This window comes from Colias eurytheme, chromosome 15 (assembly GCF_061535395.1).
Source record: "Colias eurytheme isolate Ceu_HAF_F1 chromosome 15, ilColEury1 Martin Lab GWU primary, whole genome shotgun sequence".
Taxonomy (NCBI): Eukaryota; Metazoa; Arthropoda; class Insecta; order Lepidoptera; family Pieridae; genus Colias; species Colias eurytheme.
This window is the reverse complement of record NC_142994.1, coordinates 502,541-527,182: the sequence shown is the minus strand read 5'-3', so window position 1 is coordinate 527,182 and position 24,642 is coordinate 502,541. Positions and strand designations below refer to the sequence as shown.

The window sequence follows — 24,642 nt, the reverse complement described above, 5'->3', positions numbered from 1 at the left end:
TTAATATTTTATGGACTCTTTTTATTTTATACGATCTGGCCAAATGTGGATAGCCAAATCGTGAAACGTTGACGATTTAACGATCTGGTCAAACTATGTTGGCCATTTCATGAAATGCGACCATTTCGTGAAATGATCGATCATATCATGAAATGAGCAAATCTACGATATGGCCACGACACATACATCATTTATTATAAGCAGATATTTAAATATTTTATTATCATTAGAATAACAAACTCTATAAAGAACAGAGTCTATTTTTGAGAGTGAGATTCGAAAGTAAACAAAAATAGCTTACATCTGTAACTAAATGTTTTTATTACTAATATTGTTTTTTACGTTAGTTAAAATATGCCACGAGGCCTCGCGTTGTTTGCTTATCGTGACGTGACGCGCGTATCTTGATAATGGAAACGTGAGGTTGGGATGAGTCAACTCGACGAAATAATACTGGTCAAGGATGATAATTCGTTCACCTGTAGTGAAAATCATTCTGATAGTTTTTACAGTTTTAACAAGCACCGTTAAAATGTGATTGATGACGTATATAAGAGCATTATTACATATAATTATTACACAACTAGCGGTCCGCCCCGGCTTCGCCCGTGGTACATGTTTACGTTTTCTCTACATAAGAACCATCCTCGTACTTCAAGGAATCGGTTCAGCCGTTCTCGAGTTATGCGCTTACCAACACATTTTGCGATTCATTTTTATATATAAGATTTATGAGCAAGTCTCCTAGTTTTATCCTCGGTTGTCTAGGACAAAATACGAATAAAATACAATATAAATTCGATGGCATGTGGTAGCATGGCCACGTGTGGCCACGTGGTGGATTGGTAGAGCCTGTGACCTCAGGAGAAATAAATATGGCCCGATGGTGAGATGATGCTGAACTATACTGTAGGTGTGGTATAATTTTCATAATCGGCCAAATAAAAGTGATACATATATTATTGTTAACCTTGCTCTATATTCTTTTCAACACATGCAGTAGCACCTTAAAGATAAAAAGATAAGTTCAAAATCATGTGTTTAAATTTTACCATGGTTTCATCAGGTAAAAATTCTGCATTCTGAATATGTTTTAGGAAACATTTCTTTATTTTCATTGAGGATGGGATTATATTTTAATGACTTCAACAGTTAATAAGCTTTTGAATGATTGAATAATTTCCAATGATCGATGGTGAAATTGTTGGTTAATCACTGAATGATATCATTAAGAATGAAAGAGGCCTTGTTGAACGAGAGGGGAGTAGTATGCTCACGTATGTGCGATAACCTTTACAATATTTACTTAACGTGACGTCTGTTTCGTGATAACGGAAACGTACACGACAGACATGTCTCAACTTGTACTAGGAATTGTGGGCATAGATCAAGGTTTCATTCATAGCTTAGGCACACATGCATTTTTAGGGGAAAAAGACAGAAAAAAAAATAATTTCCGCAAAGATAATCGAAATCGAAATGTTATTTTTGAGATGCATGTACACAAAAACGCCGACTTACACACAAGAGTAGGAGATAGACACTGTTATGGCACAAGGAACAGAAATAGAATTGAAATGCCATTTTTCCGATTAGCTAAAGTTAAAAATTCATTTATGGGTCAAGGTATACGCTTTTACAATAGAATTCCTCATAATATTAAAGAGTTTAGTAGTTCTAAATTTAAAACTTATATAAAAAATGTACTAGTTCAGAGAGCGTACTACAGTATTCAGGAATATATGGACGATAAAAACCCATGGAGGGTTGTCGCGTAAAAACCACAGGACAGTTCTTTGGCATGTTATTACAATACTTATATGTTGTTACATAATATGTATTTTGTAAAATTGTAAAACTGACATGATTTAAAAGAGCAACTATGGAGTTTCTTGCCGGTTCTTCTCCGTAGATACTGCTTTCCGAATCGGTGGTAAATTTTAAAATATGTAATGACGTTTCAAAAGTGCTTCTTTAAGAAGTCTAATTGAATAAATAAATGTTTGAGTTTGAGTTTGAGTTTGAGATTCCTTGAAACTTGAAATGTTTAAAGTTACAAATAAAGTCAAACGTTTCAAGGAAGGCTTTCTGTGTTCAGTCCTGAAATTTGTTTTTGAATAGGTAATATTAATAGGAAATATCCCGGTGCCTGTCTTGCAAACTTACGGTAACTTGCAAATCAATATAATTGCATCTACTCGTATCAAATTATTGCAGTGGTTATTTTGACTTTTCAATAACTTAATGCGATCTTCCGCAGACTCAAATCTAGGTAGAGCTTAAGTATATTCAATTTTCAGAGTGTGGCATGTTCAATGAAGTCGTGTAATGTTACGAGGGGTGATACGAGGGGTTCATATAGCAAGAGTAATCATTGTATAATAGAAAATAGAAAACCTATTATATTCTAATAATGAACTCTATCGTCACGTTGTACGTCCGGGAAGGGGTCATGATAAGATGCGTTTTATCCGGGTATGCTCATGCGTCATATCATTCATAAAGTCATAAAGTGTGACCATAGGGAGTGCAGTACCTATTTATTATGATAAAATGGGCAATTTTCTTTTATTATCTTCTACGATATAAGTTTAGACAATTTTCACACACGGCACGATCTGATCCCATACTAAGCTTTCGCTTTTGTTATGGAAACATGGCTGATAAACATGTACATTGTACATATTATATAATCCATACTAATATTATAAATGCGAAAGTAACTCTGTCTGTCTGTCTGTTACTCAATCACGCCTTAACTACTGAACCAATTTGCATGAAATTTGGTATAGAGATATTTTGATACCCGAGAAAAGACATGGGCTACTTTTTACCCCGGGAAATAGGATAGGTTTTATTCCGGAAATCCCACGGGAACCGGAACTATGCGGGTTTTTCTTTGACTGCGCGGGCGAAGCTGCGGGTGGAAAGCTAGTTTAAATTAAATACTTATATAGATAACTAGCGGTCCGCCCCGGCTTCGCCCGTGGTACATGTTTACGTTTTCTCTACATAAGAACCATCCTCGTACTTCAAGGAATATAATAAAAAAAGAATTAACAAAATCGGTTCAGCCGTTCTCGAGTTATGCGCTTACCAACACATTTTGCGATTCATTTTTATATATAAGAAGATAAGAAGATTAACACCCAGACACAGAGCTAACATCTATGACCATCACACAAATATTTGCCCCGGGTGGGAATCGAACCCACGACCTCTGGCTTGGAAGGCAGGGCCACTACCAACCAAGCCAACTGGTCAATCAAAGTTTCCCAACTTAATATGAATTGTTCAATCTATAATTTTAAATTATACATACTGCAAATAGTAAACATTTTAAAAACCTGTTATTTACATTTAAACATTAAATAATTAACGTTTTAACAATAAAATAAGATGACAACTTTAATAGAAGTAGGTATAAAATGAAATCAAAGATTGCACAATGTAAAATTTCAATTACCACTGAGATATCGCTTAATTAATGTTAAAGATCGTTCTTGACCTAAGTTTTATTCATTAATGTTCTTATAACTTAATTTTGATATCTCCTGTTGCTATGGTGATAGCATATCTTCGTTACATTACTCGACAATATGAGGAACTATTTATAATTGAATTCTCAAACAAAATAAACTGATAAAGTATTTTTAGCATGGAATTTTTTCGTAATGAGTACAATTAGGGGCATTTAGATAAGTGTATTTCATTACAATTAAGATAAAAGGTATTTCATTTTATTAACAATTAATATATTATGGTATTGGAATTCTAGGAATCAGCATCAATGAATAACAATATAAAAATATTACATAGCTACTTTTAATTTTTTATGACATCAAATGCACTTTATGAATATTTAATAGATTAAATAATGGATATTTAAAGAATAGAAAAAGTTCTCATTAAGATTTTCGTATGTCCTTAAAAATTACCGGCGATTTCACAAGCTCTACCTATGTTTTTAGCTATATTAGCATGGACCAATGTATTAGGTAGGTACGATTTGAAGACCATTGCATGTGCATTGAAACTGTACAATGAAATAATTAGTATATTTTAATAGAATATTTTACTAATGATGGTAAACTTTAAGGCTCTATCCTTTTGCATACAAGTAGGTAACGTAATAAGTTAACAAGACTGACTGGTTGGCTTGGTTGGCCCTACCCTCCAAACCAGAGGTCATGGGTTCGATTCCCACCCGGGGCAAATATTTGTGTGATCAACATAGATATTTGCTCTGTGACTGGGTGTATAATTATCTATCTTATATCTTATATATAAAAATGAATCGCAAAATGTGTTGGTAAGCGCATAACTCGAGAACGGCTGAACCGATTTCGATAATTCTTTTTTTATTATATTCCTTGAAGTACGAGGATGGTTTTTATGTAGAGAAAACGTAAATATGTACCACGGGCGAAGCCGGGGCGGACCGCTAGTATAAAAAATAAATGAATCGCAAAATGTGTTGGTAAGCGCATAACTCGGGAACGGCTGAACCGATTTCGATAATTCTTTTTTTATTATATTCCTTGAAGTACGAGGATTGTTTTTATGTAGAGAAAATGTAAATATGTACCACGGGCGAAGCCGGGGCGGACCGCTAGTTTATATATAAAAATGAATCGCAAAATGTGTTGGTAAGCGCATAACTCGAGAACGGCTGAACCGATTTAGATAGTTCTTTTTTTATTATATTCCTTGAAGTACGAGGATGGTTTTTATGTAGAGAAAACGTAAATATGTACCACGGGCGAAGCCGGGGCGGACCGCTAGTTATTTATAAAAGTATTTATTTAAATTTATATTTAGTATGTTTATCAGCTATCTGGCTTCCATAACACAAGCGAAAGCTTAGTATGGGATCAGATCGTGCCGTGTGTGAAAATTGTCCTGAAATATTTTGTCAAAAATATGTATTTAAAAGCACAAGCAAAATTATCGAAAGGTTGTGAACAAAATTTTTGAACCCCAGCTAGTTTAAGAAAAATGACATTTTGTAGTAACAAGAATCATTATAGAGGTCGATAACTCAATGATTCATTTGTTCAATAAAATATGATTTCTTGCGTAAGATTACATTATGAAATAGCCGGTGAGATAGTATGGGTTTTGAATTTAAAAATATGTGATGAATCAGATGAAGTTTTTGAATGTTTAATCCGCATTCCTTTGATTTAGATAATAATAGTTAGGTGGATACCTATTGGTTATTTATGCCTTTGCCGTGTTTCAAAATTTTTTGCCGTAAATTTAAGTAAGTATAAATATTCTTAATTAAGTTAAGTTTTCTGAGCTCTCTTTTTTTTAGTAAATTTTCGTATAATATATTTTCCTGAACCATGGAAAATGCCATTTTACACCCTCTTTGAGAACCGTTATAAAATTAAAGTTCGACATTTGTTATGGTAAAAGTCGTTGGGTAAAAGTAATTCTAAGAATAATAATTACGATTAAAATCTTTCTCCGATAAATGAGTAATGCATTACTTTCAGTTCAATGCACTTCATCACTATCACTACATAGTATAAAACAAAGTCGCTTTCCCTGTCCCTATGTCCCTATGTCCCTTTGTACGCTTAAATCTTTGAAACTACGCAACGGATTTTGATGCGGTTTTTTTTAATAGATAGAGTGATTCAAGAGGAAGGTTTATATGTATAATAACATCCATTAAATAGTGGAGAAGTACTGTTATTTTTGAGGTTTCTAATGTGATGTCGTAAAAAATTACATTTTTTTGAAAACGCAGGCTGAACCCTACGAGTTTTATCAAAATAATGTACTAAGTATTATACACATTGAAAAGGTCTACAGAAAAGTCCGCGATGGTATATGTCTATCTCTTATGGCCAACCCACAATAACTTTTTTTTGTCATTTACTTTTTACGACAAATAATGGCTAATTTTCGATGCGATTTTAACCAATACAGCATTAATCCTTAACCAATTAAATACCTTGAATACATTGTTCATTTAATATAGATCTATATGGCCCTTTACACCGTATGATTTAAGTGAATATTTTCGAAGATATTACAGATTTAAAAATTGCGGGACGTAGCGTTTGCGGCGGTACCGGCCGGCCACCCGGCTATATCTATTTTATACCCGTGCGAAGCCGAAGCGGGCCGCTATGTTTTTATATACAACGTTCACAGTTTTTCTGTAGTGTATTTAGTATCAGCATTGCACCCGTGCGAAGCCGGGGCGGGTCGCTAGTGTAGAATATGAATCATTAACTAAAAGCTTTGATGTTAACTTTACCTAACTAATACTTTTGCACTTAGGTATACCCATTGTAATTTGAAATAGCATCCTAGTAGAGATACCTCGATATTTTATGAGTACCTGCTACCTAAGTAGCTACTTTTTCCGATATTTCATAAAAAGGTTTCTTCAAGAATTATTAAAACAATTCATTAAACTCCTTACATCAATTCAAACATTACGCAAGTGAAATTAAACGAATTTCGTAGAATTGTTTACACCCAAACTTATCACTTTGATTACACATAACGTCAAATGTATGTACGAGAAAAAGTATGCATGTTTACCTGCGAGAAGTGTCAACTGCAGTATAGATTACGGAATGATGAAAACTGTTAAAAATAGATTTCAAGTCATATACAATCGCGATTATAGATACTAGCGCAAATTACTAAATAATATACTAGGCCGCCTGTAGGACAAGTTTGTAAACATGGACGAACACTGACTCCGGGATAATGTCCTGTATGTTTATGCAGGCTATCTACGCACTAAATTTCACGCCAAAAGTGTTTTTATTTGCTTTTTTGTATGGTAGGAAGAATCAAGTAAAATTCTGATGATTCTTCGTATGCTGTCGCTTCATCATGTGACGATGATAAAAGCTGTATAAAAATTATTTGAAGAGATTGTTGGTTTTTCGAACCATAATGATATTATGCAGCCTGCTTGGTACATATATATTATAATTAGAATAGAGGGGTCTAGGCACTTGAGATTGATTCCCGGTAAGAACTAACAAAATTAATGTCTCGGTCTAGCAGGATACACTAGAAGGCTGATCACGTGCTAGTCTGTAAAGAAAATCTATCAGTGAAACAGATGCATAATGCATTAGCCCATACCCCACTAAGGGACACGGGACTTCATTTAAATTGTATTATGTGTAATGCCGACTGAAATACGTTTCTAAAAGACATAATTGAATTAAATGTATTGTTTTTACTTTTTTCAGTTTCAGAAACACATTATCGTAGCATAAATATAATTATTTATTATGTGTTAGGTAATCTAGAATAACGATAAATTCTAGACTAATCTCTCCGCTGAATTAGAACTGATTAGTAAATTCATTTATGCTTGAAAACATAAACATCCACACATCCATCCATACTGACAAAAATAGATAATAATTAGGATGTAAGGTGGGTTTCCATAGTGTGGTTTCCAGTGTATTCGTTTGTTAGCATCTTTTGCAATGACGTTTAAATAATATCTACTACTTATACTTTTATCACAGATTAAAAAAAATAGCTTCCTTATTTATTTATTTATTTATTTATTTATTTATTTGATTTGCCAACAGATGTACATCTTATATTTATAATATATTTTGAGTATGTGACATAAATTAGCATGCATAGCAAGATGTAGATCCAATTACAGGCAAATACAACATGCATTTTTGAGTTGTATCAAATTATAGCTTCTAATCATAGTATAAATTCTAATCAGAAAACATTATTCTCATCAGTATAATTTTTATGTAAAACGCTTTTATATGCAAACAAACTAAGAAAGTTGATGTCAACTTTTGTGCTATTAAATAATCTATTATGTTCCCGACAAACTCTAGCAATGACGCTGTTGAAGCCTAAATTGGTTCTATATCTTTTGACAAAAAATACATTGGTTTTCCTAGAGTATCTCCTTGGAACAGCTATATTAATTTTTGATAGAAGATTAGGACAAATATACGAATTTGTAACAATTTTATATAACAACATTTGATCTGCCATCCATCTCCGATGTTTAAGACTTTCCATTTTAAAAAAGTTTAATCTGAGGTCGTATGATTTTAAAGATTTAAGTTTTTGCTGATGAAAAGTAAGTAGATAAAGAAACTTTTTCTGTACAGACTCAAGTCTTTTTATGTGACATCGATAAGATGGATTCCAGACTGGTGAGCAATATTCCAAGAGAGATCTTACTAATGAACAATATACAATTTTTATAGGCAGCACACTTTTGAACATTTTGCAATTTCTCCATACAAACCCAAGAAGTTTTAGAGATTTCGTTACTATATTATTAATATGATGAATAAAACCTAATTTCTTATCAAATGTTACTCCTAAGTCTCGCACTTGGGTTATCTCCTCAAGGATGATATTATTTATGGAATACGAAGATGGTTGAGGTCGTAACTTTTTGGAAAATTTTATAAATTTGCATTTATTTATATTTAACGGTAGCTTATTAGATACTGTCCATTCTGAGATTCGATTTAGATCGTCTTGAAGAAGTTTAGCATCCTCTGTATTATGTATATTTTTGAATATTTTAAGGTCATCCGCGAATAGTATAAATTTTGAGTGATTAATTTCATAGGACAAATCATTAATAAAAATTAAAAACAGAATAGGCCCCAAGTGCGAGCCCTGGGGAACACCCGAAGTAGCTACAAATGGCTGCGATTCATAACCATTAACCGTAACTTTTGACGTTCTATTGCCTAAGTAAGTTGCAAACCACTTTAACATTAGACCATGAATACCAACCCTTGACAACTTTTTAAGCAGCAGTGAATCCACCTTATCGAATGCCTTACTAAAATCCATATATATTGCATCTATTTCTTGACCTCTATCAATAACATCACACAAATCATCAGTGTAAGTGACCAGATTAGTTAAGGTAGACATCCCACTACGAAAACCATGTTGTTCAGGTATTAATTCGGCCTTTAAGTGGTATGTTAAATATGGGTATATCAGCGATTCAAAGCATTTTGCAAACACAGATAACAGTGAAATGGGTCTGTAGTTTTGAATATCTCTAGCTTCTCCGCTTTTAGGAATAGGAACTATATTAGATGTCCTCCACTGTGAGGGAAAATAACCGCTATTTAAAGATTTATTATATATTATGTTTAATGGCACTGAAAGGCAATCAGCACAACGAGAAACGAAAACAGGAGGGATACCATCGGGTCCAGCGCTCTTATTGATATTCAATTTTCTAAAGGATTTTATCACTGAGGCGTTATCCAATACAATTCTATCCAAAATATTATTTCGAGGAGAAGTTTCATCTATAAGCTGTACTAAATTAATCCAATTACTTTTGGTATACATGGAAGAAAAGTGTTCAACAAAGGCACTACATATATCTGCAGGAGAGGAATAAACAACATTATTAAGAAGCATTTCCTCCGGTATTATACCTTTAGAATTTCTTTTGGCGGAAATATACGACCAAAAAGCTTTTATATTATTATTACTTAAAGAAACTTCGACGTTTTTAAGATATTTTTGGTAGCTTAGCTTAATCTCGTTATGACATCGAGTTCTCGCTAAGTTAAACTCCAGTTTATCTAAAGGATTTTTATATTTCATAAATTTTTTTCTTATTTTTTCCTTTTCTTTTAAAAGTTTTATTAAATTTTTACCATACCAAACAGGATACAAATAATTTTTGTGCATATGTTTTTTGGGAACATTGTCCTCAATAATATGATTAATAATGGAGTAAAACTTTTCTACCATATCGTCTACCTCATTTATGGTGGCTAATTCCGCATTCCAGTCAATTTCATAAAGTTTGCTTTTGATAACTTCATAATCAGCTTTCATGAAATTAAGTTTCACCACTCTATTCCTTTTTAAAAATTTGTGCACGGGAAAGTCTATTAAAATATTAATAGCCGGATGATAGCAATCGACCCTAGTCAGTGCTGATAAAGCTAGTTCTGTCTTAACATAATCAATATTACTGAGGACTAAATCCAAAATTCTATCATCAGAGTTTAAAACTGTATTGTACTGCCGCAAATTATGTAATGCCAAAAAATCGTTCAAGCAACTAGACATCAAATTAGAATCCACCATAAGTGAGGTCGTTGAGTGACGTTCAGGTTGGGTGGAGGGTATGTCCCATAGAAGTTTACTCGTATTAAAATCACCGACGATTAAGACATTACTGTCCCCTATGTTCGTGAAAGCTTTACTCATTGAAAACAATTCGGATTCCAGTTGAGGGAGTGTCAATGGTGGTGGTAAATAAACGGCGCATATAAAAAGAGTTTTACTGGAATTATTGTGATTAGTAGATATCTTTATCCACAAATCTTCGCTCTCACTTTCAAAGGAACAGATGCGTGAAGCTTTAATTTGTTTAGAAACAGCAATAAGCACTCCACCACCGTCATTTTTGCGACTACTAGTAGTGGATCGGTCCCGTCTGAAGATTTGGTACCTATCATTAAGAATTTCAGCATCGAAAACACTATTGTTGAGCCATGTTTCCGTAAGTATTATCAAATCATATGTACAGGCGGAACTCGACAGTTTTAACTCGAGCAGTTTACCACGAATACTTCTAGAGTTCTGGTAATAAATATTCAACGAATTCATTGTGATTATTATAAGAGACATTTAAAAAAGGGATATACAATATACATAATATTTTAACCAAGCACTTTGAACTTACTTAAAACGTCCGCATTTTTAACCCACACAGCAGGCGAGGAATCGTTCCTTCTAACCATAACACGGCCATTGCGAACCCAGACGTATTTGCACACTCCTTCTTTCTTGAGGATACGAGCTTGAGCGTGAAGTTCTCGGACGCAAGAAGACAGGTGCTCCATCACATAAACTGACTGCTTTTCTCCTCCAATTCCAAGATGTGCGCTATTCAGTTTGTCGCTTGAATTTGTCTTGTTGAATGTAAAATATGAAGCCAGAATAGAATCACGTAGACGTGTCGAGGAGAGCTTAACAATAACAGACTTCGGCCTGTTCGATTTGGGGTTTACTTTTTGCACGCGTGTACAGGAGATTATGTCCTTTTCTATTAAAGGACACGAAGTAATCTTCGCCAGCTGCATTACAGTATTAACCAAGTTTTCATTGGCGTGTTCTGGTAAGCACTGAATTTCGATATTGTTCTCCCGTGCTCGGAGTTCCACTTGATCAACTTTATAAGTTAAATGCTTCATGTTTTCACGAAGCTGAACATTCTCATGACGAAGTTCCGATAATTCAGATTTGGCTTCTTGTAGTTCTTTATAAACTTCGTCATATTTTGATGAAAAGAACTCGACCGATTTTGCTAGTTCTGGAATTAACTTGACATCATTGCGAATTGATTCAAATTCAGTCTTTAACCTTGTTTCAAAAGATTCTGTAAGCAATGACTCCATTCTAGTCAAAATTGTAGACTCGAACAATAAAATACGCTCATTAAAGGTATCCATAGAAATTACATCATCTTTATTCCCGAAATTTGTAATCGTATCACCCGAATCTTTGACCGGGGTGTCACTGATATCTCCTTTCCTCTTAGTCACCTTGCACTCCGGACATTTCCAAGTCGCTTTATTTTTGCTAGACATTTTCGTAAAGTTTTCTTTCGTGAAATTCACACAAGCGAAATGGTAACATTGTGAGCAAAGTGAACATGATAATCTCTCGGTAATACTAATAACACGGTGACAAGCATTACAGGAACTCATTTTAAGCAAGAAGTATGAACTATCTTAATCTTGAGCGGTTTATAATAAATTATCGAAATAAATATATTTGTAAACAGCACAGCAGTAAATGCTCCTCTTTAATCTATGGTTTGTCAGTACATCAAAAATTTGCACATCAATAAATGCTCTCTTGGCAGTAGTGACAACTTGCAAGAAAAATATTCTTAAAATTTTCTAGGGTAGGTCGAAAAAAAAGTTGACATCCAAATGTATGTTTTTTCGTCCAAGTGGTTATTATTTTAAGTGAACTTACTTGATATTTGTGGAAATATTGTTTTGTATTGCAAACGTAAGCTTCAACTAATCACTTGGTGCAGTTTCCAATTCTATTGACAAGTGCTTCTGAATAATAAGAAATTTTATTTACGGAGTGATCAAATACGTTAACATCGACGATGACTTATTAGTGATATCAATTCATAAAATGTTTGATCGGTATCAATTTAATTGTTAGTAATCTATCATGTGTTTAATTAATTTATTCTGAAATACCCAGTATCAAAAAAATAACCAGAAAATTTTAGGCATGTTATGATTTATTGGCTATTTATACTTTTTGGTTCTTGGACGGATTTTTTACCCTTTTACAAACCGGAACCTTTAATCTTTCATCATCATCTATACATACATTGCAAATTAAAAATCGCTAAATTCAGGACTGATTGTAATCAGTAAACGACTGAAGAGTCCATTTTTCGATTAACAATTAAAATATTTACTTTCCTAACTAGGTATACGTATATAGTAACTAGGATACTTTCAGACTTCCTAACTAGGACTACAATTTTATGATATACTAGCGGTCCGCCCCGGCTTCGCCCGTGGTACATATAAAAAATTGATGTTGGCCGATTCTCAGACTTACCCGATATGCACAGAAAATTTAATGAGAATCGGTCCACCCGTTTCGGAGGAGTATGCAGACTAACATTGTGACACGAGAATTTTATATATAAGATGATAATTATATTATAATACGCGAACCACAACCAACTCCTTACTCTACAATATTAGCTATTACGTACTTTTATAATAATTTTATACTAATAAAATCTATAGAGATAGATACCCACTAATTAAATATTTGAAAATTATGACGTAAATTGTAGCAAATTGCTAATTGCGCTTTGAAGCCTACGCATAATAAGTAATTACTACAATGACCTCGTTAGACCCATTGATGGTCATGTGATTACAGGGCACAAGATTCTTTCATCATAAAAGTACTAGTGTATAGCAACTAGCAAGTGTCCTTCATTGGCGGCAGTTAAGGTGATGAATTAATTTTTCTAACATTTACGGCCCTTTTTAAACCTTCGTAATTTTTATATTATTAAAGTTGTCGTGATGAAAATTCTTGACAAGAAAGTTCAATAGTAACACAATACGTCTACCGTTTTAGAAACATGATTCCATGATATTTTCTCGATAGAAAAAAAATACAAAGTTCTCATTGTTATTTTTTTATAATCTCTGGCATCTTCAAAATAACAAACGTAAAGTTACGACTTTTTGGATATTAACTATAAAATATACAACCTATACGTCTACCGATTTAGAATTTTGAAATATGCGATGGTTTTGAAATAAACAAGAAATACTTGAAATTAGCGCGCGACCAGCCAATATAGCGAGAGCCGCCCTGTACCTTCCTACCCCGATCGCTGCACGAGTCATTCCCGCTACGGCCGTCACACGGGGAACTTGTGTCGCTCGCGCAATCGTAAAAAAGGGTGACAACACGATAAGACAAAATGAGACAAATGGGGACAAAAAAGAAAATAAGAAGAAGAAACATAAAGGTTGGAGGAAAAAGAATGCTTACAATTGGAACAAATTAATGAAGTAAGTTGGTTTTATTTTAAATTTGATGATAATTGTATTATAGACGATGTTTGATATGTACCCCTGTTTTAAGTACATAACGAATGTGTAAGATATTTTCATTTATAGCATAGATAATCTTTTCAGAAATCCGGAATCCAGAAGGAAAATAAACCCACTGATTGTTCACAATGTGAACCCACTCCTTCGTAAGTACCTTTATTCAGTCAAAAATGTATGTTACCAACGTTCTACTGGTTTTATCGCATGATTCCATTTTTAGCAAAAAGCAACAAAGTGCAAAGAAATAAAAAATCATGGTGAACTTAGTGGAAGTATGGCGGACATAATATGGAACAGGAGCTCATTGGAGTAGTATTATATTTAAAAAAAATACGAAATAATTTCAAGAATTACATTTCTTAGAAGGTGGTAGATAAGTATGTTGTATAAAGAATTTGATGTTGATATTTATTTCATTTATACTTACCAGGGGCGTGCACAGAGTTTTTGGACAGGGTAGGCAGAAATATTGCAATGATAATAAGTCATAAAAACTAATACTTATTTCATATTGCAGTACTGATATTTGATTGGAGATACATAGTATTTCCGCAAAATAATTTAAAACATATCACGAACATAGGTCATATTATCTATAAAATAATTGTCAAAGTAGGTATGATATCCTAACTAGTATTCTATATTATGTAATTAATGATTAACTTTACCTTTGTGTATTACAAATTCCGGTATAGATCCATTTATAGATCGGCCTTTTTCCTATCACTCTCTGTTTGATAAAAGTTTATTCATAAAACAAAAATAAGAATTTTTCGTTAAATTAGGCCTTATTATCTTACAAAATACACTGATGATATACATAATCTATTTAGTTACTCTCAAAACACTTCACTTGCAAATTGTCGTAGTAAACATTATTAATTTCCTCAAAAAACAAATTTAACCTCAAAGTAAACGTTTGTTATTTCCAAAACAAAACAAACGAATAATGATACTACTTGCAGATGGTCTTTACCGCTACAAAATTGTATACATTATCACACTTCTTAAATTGGTCGCATATTCAACTTCAGTTTCGACTTTCGATGTAGTTCCGAATTCGGTTCGTACCTAATTCGTATATCTTCGTAAAAAGACACTGCCTACCTTGTGTGTTTGTGTGCGTGGTTTTATTACATCAGTGTGCCGTGTTTATAGGCACGCACACATATAAAATATGTGTAGACACGCAGAGCACACATATAAAAACTTAGACACGGATAGTTTGTGTCTTTGCCGTCCCGTGACGTACTGGGTCCTGTGGCGGCGCTAGTGCAGCGCATGAATAGTGACTTGAGCCGAGCCGGTGTTATAGAAATTAGATAATAATGCTACCAAAATACCGATAGATGGATCTAAAATATATTTGAAATATATTTTTATTTCATAACAAAATTAATAAAATTTAATGACGCTGTGAATTTCATTTATGCATATTAAATATTGATCAGAGTTTGGTAAATGGTAGGGTAGGCAGTGTCTTTATGTCTTTATGGAATGCACGCCACTGATACTTACTACACCTGTGCGGGAAATTGCTTAGTAATAAAACAGGTTTATATTCATATTTACATAGTAATGTGAGTTTTCATTTCGAAAAATTTTGTGTAAGTATATTAAATTGAGTTCCTGGGTGATCTGGAAACACAATTGGGCCCGGAAGATGGCGCTGCAGTCACTCCTCCTAATGACATGAACCGATTTGGATGAATATTTGTGTGCACATTTCATTTTTGTGGGATGATTGGTTGATTCGCTTTCACATTAGCTAATATTATGTATTTTTGTTGTTAGAAAGTAAACTTAATTTAATGTTTATAATACATTATTATTGGTATAAATAAGCCAGTGTTCGTCTCACATTGCTGTACCTGCCTACCTACCCTACCAGGGCCTAACTTTGTTCTGGCTATTTTATTTTGATTATTTGTAATGAATAATTACAATTATAATAGAGTGCAAAAAATAAATACATGCGTCAATATATTTTGTGTTTTTTTTAAACAATTTTTTTATTTAAAAAAATATCATTCCGACCGCGGCTTTGCCCGCGTGGAATTAGGTTATATCGTGAATCCTGTTTTATCCCACAGAAGTGTTCAGTTCGGATAAAAAGTATCCTATGTGTAAATCCAGGCAATTAGCTATATTTTATCAAAATTGGTAATGTAGTCTTGACGTGATTAAGTAACAACTAACAAAAAAATATACAAATTAACATCCAAAGTTTCGCATCAGTTTTACTGTATTAGTGATATCTTCCACTCTTGACTTTGACTGAGAAGAATTAGGGTTTATAACTTCTTTCAGAAATAGTACCTTTCATTTCTGGGCATGATGTAATATCTACGTCAGCATCAAATTCTATCTAAATCAATTCAGTAGTCCGCGTTATTGAGTACCATTTCATTTTTTCAGAGTAACAATATTTTTTGTTATTTTAAAGATTATTTATAACCTGTATTATTTTGTAATAAAGTAAACATTACGAAATAATAATAATTATTAATAATGTCTAAGTAGTTGTTGGAAAGAAGATTATTTGTTTATAAGCAAGAAAATAAAACCAATAAATCAACAATTGAATAAATGTATAACAATATTATAACTGTATGACGACTCCATACATGTTTGTCCCGAGTCGGCCAGCGGCAGCGCGGCGAGTTTGCAAGAATGACTTCGCGCACACCGGCGTTCGCGATAGCGAGCTATTAGACTCCGCCCGCCAAGCAGTGGATTTTTTTTTGTGTATCGTCTTAACAAGTACTTAATTATATTAATACTTAGATAGGAACCTATATAAAAAATAATTACTTAAATAATTATTATCAGGTTATTAAGCAAGTTATAGACAATTTCGAGCTTTAGCAATATATTTTAGAAATTACAACAATTTTTCACGTAAAGATTTATAAAGGTGATAGATAATAATTGCTTAATGTGATAATGTCAAAAGCGCTGCTGAAAGTCGTTGAATAAATAATTGAATAAATGAATAATAAATAAATTGAGTGGTTTATTTTTTGCTATCTTACCATTTTGTTCCATTCCTTCTTTATCTTTCCACCATCTAGGACCTAGGTTATTATAGGTAATAGGGCCTGCCATCATCATCAGCTCATATATTTTGTTCACTCAGCAAACACAAAGATACTGTAAGAATACCCACGTAAATAAAAAGAGAACACTGTAAATATTACTTAAATAATATAGAGCTTACTCTATCATCACTACAGTCTACACAGGTCGCAGTATTTCACAAGGTCGCTTAATCCCGCTGTCTGTATATTTGTCCCTATCACCCTATGTAGGTATGCGTAGGTCTAACTACGGAATCGATTTTCATGCGGGGTTTTTTTAAATGTGTTTTTTTCAACTAGTGGTTCAGTGCTGGCGAGGCTGCCAACGGAAAGCAGGAAGATTTAAAACCCAAGAAAATACAGGCACTTGCAAAGATTATAAACGCCACCGAACAAAAATAAGAGATGAAAAAGTAAAGCATCATAGTTAAAAAAGTAAGCAGGACTGCCGGTAAGAGTGAGAAGTAATATCTTTAAATTTTATTATTAAAGTTTGACATTTCATAACTTCAGGATATCGGTGACGAAAACCCACAAGAATTTTCCCATCCGAAAAGCGACTCTCTTGTATCTAAACAACTTATCTAATCGTTGTTCCAAAAGCTTCCAACTGGGAAAGGACTGTTTCAAATTTAAATTAAAAAATTTAACGGTTCACAATCCGTTATCGTCGTACAGATCCGTTTATTTAGTTAAAGTACATGACATCCGTTTGTATATCCGTTTAATTTTACTTTCTTGATGATTACATTCGTTCCGGATCTAATGTTAAACGATTTTTAATTGTTACACAAAAAATACTACTTTGAATATTAATTAGGATTTTTTGTTCACAACTGCGGTTGGAAACAGAAGTTAATATTACTGTTTTTGTGCTGCTAAAAAATCATTAAGCGTGTAATATATTTGTCATAAATTACATAAATTACGTATGGAAATTTTAAGATTAAATATTTTAACCAAATGCATGAAGATAATATTATAAAATAATAATTATTATTATCAGCATCAAGTCACAAAATATGTTTAATTTCAGGCGAGATTTCAGCAGATAGGTAGATTATTAAATCTTTGATTTTTATCTGGCTCATTAAAATAATTGACTCGTTTATATTTTTACGTAGCACTGAAATGCAATATAGCACTAGCACCTGCTAAGTGCTACAAGCACTTAGCAGGTGCTATATTGCATTTCAAAATATGATAAAATTAAAAGGAAATACCAAACATACCTTAATTTTAAAACTGAACTGTTTCGGAGAGCAATAATGTAAACACTAAACAACTAAATTTGGTGAACCTAATCTATGAGGTTTTCACAGAATTTTCACACAATTGAGTTTTAAAAATAAAATATCTACTAATTTTAAGTTTGTTGTGTTGTATCCCTCTTTTCATCTAGAACCTTCCAGAACAAAATCACTTCTAAAAGGAGCCCTTTACATAAATCAGTATTCCTATCCCTGTGATGTTTTACGTCACGTCACCTACATCACAATACAAACGATGTTCTACCTAATTATATCTAAAATTAGAACAGTTCAAAGAAATTCCGTCGTTAATTATCTATTAAACCGCGGGATGATGGGGGATCGCAAATAGAGTATTACAATCGGTATGATTCACTTACTATACTGTACGTCGACAAACAGCAACATTCCAGTACACAAATATTTCATGGAAATATAAAAATAACTTATCTAAATTAGCGCACTGATTCAGGGAACGGCTATGCTTCGGGGATTAAAGGGATAGATTGGGATAAGGCCTCGTGAAAATAACGAATATTTTCTTTTTCACGGACGGCTCAAATTGATTTGTAATTCTTTACATCATGTATACCTACTAATATAATGAAAACACTTACATTTTCAATGCAGTCCAACAGGCAAAGATGTCTAAATATATAATTATTATTCACTTGTACGTATTTTTATTATATGAAAATTACCTATTTTGAAAAAAAAATACCGCGGACTTTTCTTTTTTTTATGAAAATTTGAATAACGAACAAAAATTTATTATCTTTGAAAGTTGAAAAACATTGCCACCCCAAAAAATGTACCTCGTGAGTCGTGACGAACATCTGTCGCGAGTCGAGAATCAAAACTCATAAGTCATAACTTATAATTTTTTTATTTTTATTTTATTTTATAATTATTTTCCTACAAAAATACTTGTACAGAATAAAGAATTAGACGTCAGGAATTGGTCAGGAACAGATGTACTATTTTTGCATCCACATGTTTTATTTACATTTGCATTTTATTTCTCTCTGAATTAACTATTATAATATTATTTATAGCTAGGTACTTGACGTTATTTTTCCACTGTAAGTAACAATTAGTGCAAGTAACTAGGTAGTATTGCAAGAAAGTCCATGTTATTTTTTTGTACCATTCATCAGAATTGTTCGGTGGCTGTAAATAATTGTAATTCTAGGTTAGATGCTGCCTGTCCGTTTGTTACAATTTTATGGCTATACCTCTGAACCGGTTTTGATGTGATTCTTGAGAGTTAAATTGATCCTAATGTACCTGAGCTATATTCAATAAGACGTGACGCAATGAACTAGCAAATTTCTAAAGAAACTAAAAACCTAGACACCTCTTCCAAAATTTTGTGATTTGAAGAACGTCAGTTAAAAGTGGCATTGTATGCTCAAAATATAAAGTCCACAATTAGTAGCACGCGAAATAATTTGTCATGATTTGCAAAGGCGGGGCGCTGACGCAATGTGACGCAGAATGTGACGACACGTGACGTTGCGCACGCGACCGCCACGCGCACTGCGTTATCGGGATTTTCTAGACTTTAATGTTCTTACACTATAAGTAATGCAGTTATTATCGGTATCGAAAGAGTCTTTATATTATGGAATCTGCAAATCATTCCCCAAATATGGCATGAAATTGAGTTGATAATGCATTTTCAAAAGGGCACTAGAAAATTTCAGAAACAAAATATGTAACAATATTTGCACAGTTAAAAAATAAAATAAAATATTTTGATAAAAATATGATATTTGCTATTATGTTATACTTACAATAATAATATATTTTAAATATTATTGTAAAAATATAAAATATTTTACGAAATACGATCGTATGTCACGCCATCTATCAAAGTTCAAACTTCAATTGTATTTAAGATGTCTCCCATAATTAAAAGAGGACGCTACAGAATTCCATTATCAAAAAGTCTAAATTAAAGTTTAATTAAATTTTATAGAATGAATTTTTTTTAATGTGAGACAATTTCGTTATATATTTTTGGTTTAAATTTTTTATAAAATTAATTATTTATCTGTCGTCATAATTTTTTGCGATGACAACAATTTTGAAATATTGCTTACACGTCAAATATCAGATAGAATTTCCAATTTTATGTTTTTAATGTTTATTACATGAATTACGTTATTTAAAGCTGTAAATACAAGAAAAAGTACACATTGAATATATTGAATGTACATAGATAGTTAAAAAAATCATTCCATTGTTAGGACAACTAATGTTTTGGTAGGCTAAGCTAATCTTACAAAATGGGTGAGTAATTTTCATTTTTGCTAATAATTATATATAAATATGGAAGAATACTCTTTCTAATATTGTGAAATGGTTCTAGGCGGTCTATTCAGTTACTTCAGAGGCTTACTAGGAGCTCGAGAAATGAGGATATTGATCCTCGGTCTGGACGGCGCCGGGAAAACGACAATATTGTACAAATTACAAGTCGGCGAGGTAGTTACGACTATACCAACGATTGGCTTTAATGTAGAACAAGTTACATATAAAAATTTAAAGTTTCAAGTGTGGGATCTTGGAGGACAGACCAGTATAAGGTATGTTTTTAGGTCATACAGTTTTTCTATCTTTTAAACTGACAAGATCGCGTTTATTATTATTAATAACCTAACTATTGATTATACAAAATATTTTGATTATTCTTATAAGATTTTCATAAATTATTTCAAATATTTCAGGCCATATTGGCGATGTTACTATGGCAACACGGATGCAATTATATATGTTGTTGACTCGGCAGATAGAGATAGAATAGGAATATCTAAAGATGAACTAGTTCACATGTTAAGGGTGAGTATTTGTATTGATATTATTTGAAGTAATATGTCATTTGTTAGCTATGCTCCGCTCCTGTGGGTCTTAGCGAGATGATATATAACCTTCCATCGATAAATGGGCTATCTAACACTGAAAGAATTTTTCGAATTTCAAATCAGATCAGTAGTTCCGCTTTATATTAGATATTAGAATATTAGATACAGATACATTGACACAATTATTTAACTTATTAGTTTCATGCAACTAGTTGAAAAAAAACAATAGGCACAATGTATATATTTATTATTTATCTATGATTTTAAAAGTCTAAATACAGTAGAACGCTGATTATATGCAATTTTTATAATGAAATATATAAACAATGTTGTTCATTAGAATTAGAACAATTTGCAAAAAACGCAATTCAATCTCTTTTGTAGTAAGTATTTTGAAGTAAAGATTAATCTATTGTGTATTTTTAAAAAACATATTTATTGATTACATTTAGAGGTAGATTTTATGATAACTCATGTAATATGATAAGATCAAGTCATTTATAGTATGATAATATTTTTCTAGTATTTTTAATTTTATGTTAATGGTATTTGATAGTGATCTCTTTGAATGAAACCTTAATCAGTCTATCTATATTCTAAGTTTAAATTTTGTCATTTTTAAGGGGTAAAATTGCAGATTTAAAAATTATGTCGGATTAATTAAAAAACCACAACTGAACTCAATTATTTATTGATATGAATATAATATAACATCATGACTCTGTTCCTATATTAAGGGCCGATTTTTCAGCTTGGATACAACTTATCCGTCCAATAAAGTATTACACAATAATATTAGTTAAAATGTCACATAAACTGTCAAATACGGGCAATTAGAATACGTTACGAATACGACAAATAAGTTTTATCCAAGCATTGAAAAACCCTTAACCATACAATTAATATAGGAATAGCATTAGCATTATTGCATTACTATGCCTGTTTTAACACAACCAATACTACAGGAAGAAGAATTGTCAAACGCGATCCTAGTAGTGCTAGCGAACAAACAAGACATGGCGGGTTGTCTCACAGTGGCCGAGGTGCACCAGGCCCTCGGTTTAGATGCTCTGCGCGATAGAACCTTCCAGATATTCAAGACTTCCGCGGTGAGGGGCGAAGGCCTGGACCAGGCGATGGACTGGCTGTCGAATGCACTGCAAGCGAGGAAATAACACCAAGGTAGTAATTGTTATTATACTGTAAGAGCCGATCAACACAATGATTAACCAATTTGACACTTTTTATTGTCTATTTTTATAGGTCCATTATATTTTTTCATTTTAATTAATCAGCTAAAAAAAATAGCCAGAAGCTGTGAAACTGGCCACAAGTTTTATCTATCAATGAGTATTTCAAATTGAAAGACCAGAATTTTAGCTTAACCCATTGAGCCCCGAATGGCCCGATCGGTCCACGACACAATAGATTTTCTGTTGTGTCTGCCCCTGCCTGAGTTATTAACATGCTATAGATTTCACAACAACAGAGAAATATTGTTTAATAAGAATCTAATGGTAAATTGAAATAAGAAAACATAAATGTCTGCTTAATGTTTTTTAATACTGCTAGTTCAGTAGGAAAATAATAACTTAATCTGAATGAATATGGTGCGCATTTTGCACTTTGTTCTTGTTGTGTCATTCACTGTTTATTTTTCATTTTCTAAATCTTGTTTTTTTTCCTTTTTCCAGAGCATTTACTACCGAAAGACGCAAGCAATGTTTCGAGCGCAGCGTGCAGTGATGTAGTCATATTAACCGCCAGTAGAATAAGTACTTAGCATCGCCGTTCCCTCGCTTCACACATAAATACAGATAACGTAAAAATACAGATACATAATAATTACAGATACATAATAACTACAGATTAAATAAGGTTTATGTCACTGGTAACACTGTTATTCACTGGTTTTAATTTTATAATAGTTGTCAAATATTGATTGTAATTTGTTTAATAATTCAAAACACAATTAAAATTTAAAATTGCTAGAGCCGTTCTCAGTTGACAAGATAAATAAGAATGATGGTGTTATATTATATATTTTGTTTGTGTATTATTATGATTTAATTTTATATAAATTATTATACAATTTTTATTACACATAAAACAATAATATTATAGTGATCGGTTGGCAATATTTTTTAGTATTTGAATAAAATTTTTGAATCATTAAAAAAATGTTCATTATGAAAATGATATTTAAGATAAAAATTAAGCACAATATAAATAATAAGTTTTATATTGGACAAAAATTATGACTTACATAATTTGTAATATGTACTAAGGATTTTTTCGGGATAATTTTAATTAAAACTAAGCAGTTTTTGGCGTCATAAATTTATTATACTTTTCTGTGATTTTGTCAAAATGTATTTAACAAAATTAATCTATAGATATGTTTGTATTTCACAAATTCGCTTTGTTTTTAATATTATTCTAGATATATTGAAGTTTTTTTGGGTCTATTGCGAATAATTTTTATTTTAATTATGAATATAATTAGAACGGCGATGCATTACTAGGTAATTTAAAGGTGTGAGAGAATATTATAAGGACTGTTAAACTATCTATAACTACCAAAAATCTATACTAATATTATAAAGCTAAAGAGTTTGTTTGTTTGCTTGAACGAGCTAATCTCGGGAACCACGGTATGATAAATGCTAGTGGGGCACAGCTAGTGTGATAAAATACCAATTATTGCCATAAAATATGTAATTATTTTGAGCAATTAATAAAATAAATTTATTTAAGTATACCTGTTACATTGCATGCAGATTTTTCAAAACAAGATTTTATTATTATTTATTTATATAAATAATAATAAAATCTTTATTATTATTTATTTATATAAATAATAATAAAATCTTCTTATTATTTTAAATTTTATTATTATTTATTTATATAAATAATAATAAAATCTTCAGAAATAATAACTCCCGCTATTATTAGCGGGAGTTATTATTTCTGAATATTTAATAGGCATTAAAAATAAAAATTCCGAATCATCAAAAAAATACTTCATAAGCTTGTAAAAGTTTATAATATATGAATAAAAAGGTTTTGAGTTTGAGTTTAGCAGTCCTTGTAATTGGGTAATGCGCGAATGAAGAAAGTGTCAATATAAGTTATTGTAATTATATATTTTGTATTTGTAACAGTGAATACCTAATTTATATCCGATAAGAGGCAGATTGTTTCAAATACATCATCCAATATTACTTTTGACTTTTATTTTACCCATTTATGTCACGAAATAAGGTGTAAATTTGAATATTATTATTTTTAATTCTATCTGTATCCGTTTTAAATACGTATTATATTAAAACGAGACAAAGGCTGATATGAGCATGATGCATAAGTTACGACATTGCCAAGTTGTATCAAAATCGGTGTAGCAGTTTGAAGTTCGGACAAACATTCATTGAACATTCGGCGGCCTAAAAACTAAAGAAATTGGACACGACATCTGCCAACCCGCACTTGACCAGCATGAAAAAATATGTCTATCTATCTGTTAGTGTACATAGGAGAGCTATGTAACAGATATGAGTCAAATGGAAAAATATTTTTAAGAAGGCTATTTTCAACTAAAATAAAACTGCAGAACAAGGTGTAGGTTGCAAAAATACTATACTATCAGCGAACATTCCTTAGAGAATTCCATCTTCAACCGATTACTAATCAATAAAACCTACTCCACTTTACATCCACCAAGAAAAACATCACTTATCTAGGTGTTAGCTCTAAACACTCCCATTTATATGATAACTAAGTGCTAATTGAATTATAAATT

The 24,642-nt window shown here is 32.1% G+C and overlaps 2 protein-coding genes across 2 annotated transcripts; one reads left to right on the top strand and one right to left on the bottom strand.

Annotated features, from left to right (window-relative positions):
• Window positions 1–10,688: 10,688 nt before the first annotated feature.
• On the bottom strand, window positions 10,689–11,618 carry LOC149902094 (uncharacterized). Its single transcript, XM_090110210.1, has one exon. It carries the CDS (start codon window positions 11,616–11,618, stop codon window positions 10,689–10,691), a length of 930 nt encoding a protein of 309 aa, XP_089966336.1.
• An 8,447-nt stretch (window positions 11,619–20,065) lies between these two features.
• Window positions 20,066–22,761, top strand: Arl1 (ADP ribosylation factor-like 1). Its single transcript, XM_090110033.1, has 5 exons — window positions 20,066–20,271; window positions 20,351–20,567; window positions 20,709–20,820; window positions 21,809–22,025; window positions 22,538–22,761. Exons 1-4 carry the CDS (start codon window positions 20,268–20,270, stop codon window positions 22,016–22,018), a joined length of 543 nt encoding a protein of 180 aa, XP_089966159.1. The 5' UTR covers window positions 20,066–20,267; the 3' UTR covers window positions 22,019–22,025; window positions 22,538–22,761.
• Window positions 22,762–24,642: the final 1,881 nt, after the last annotated feature.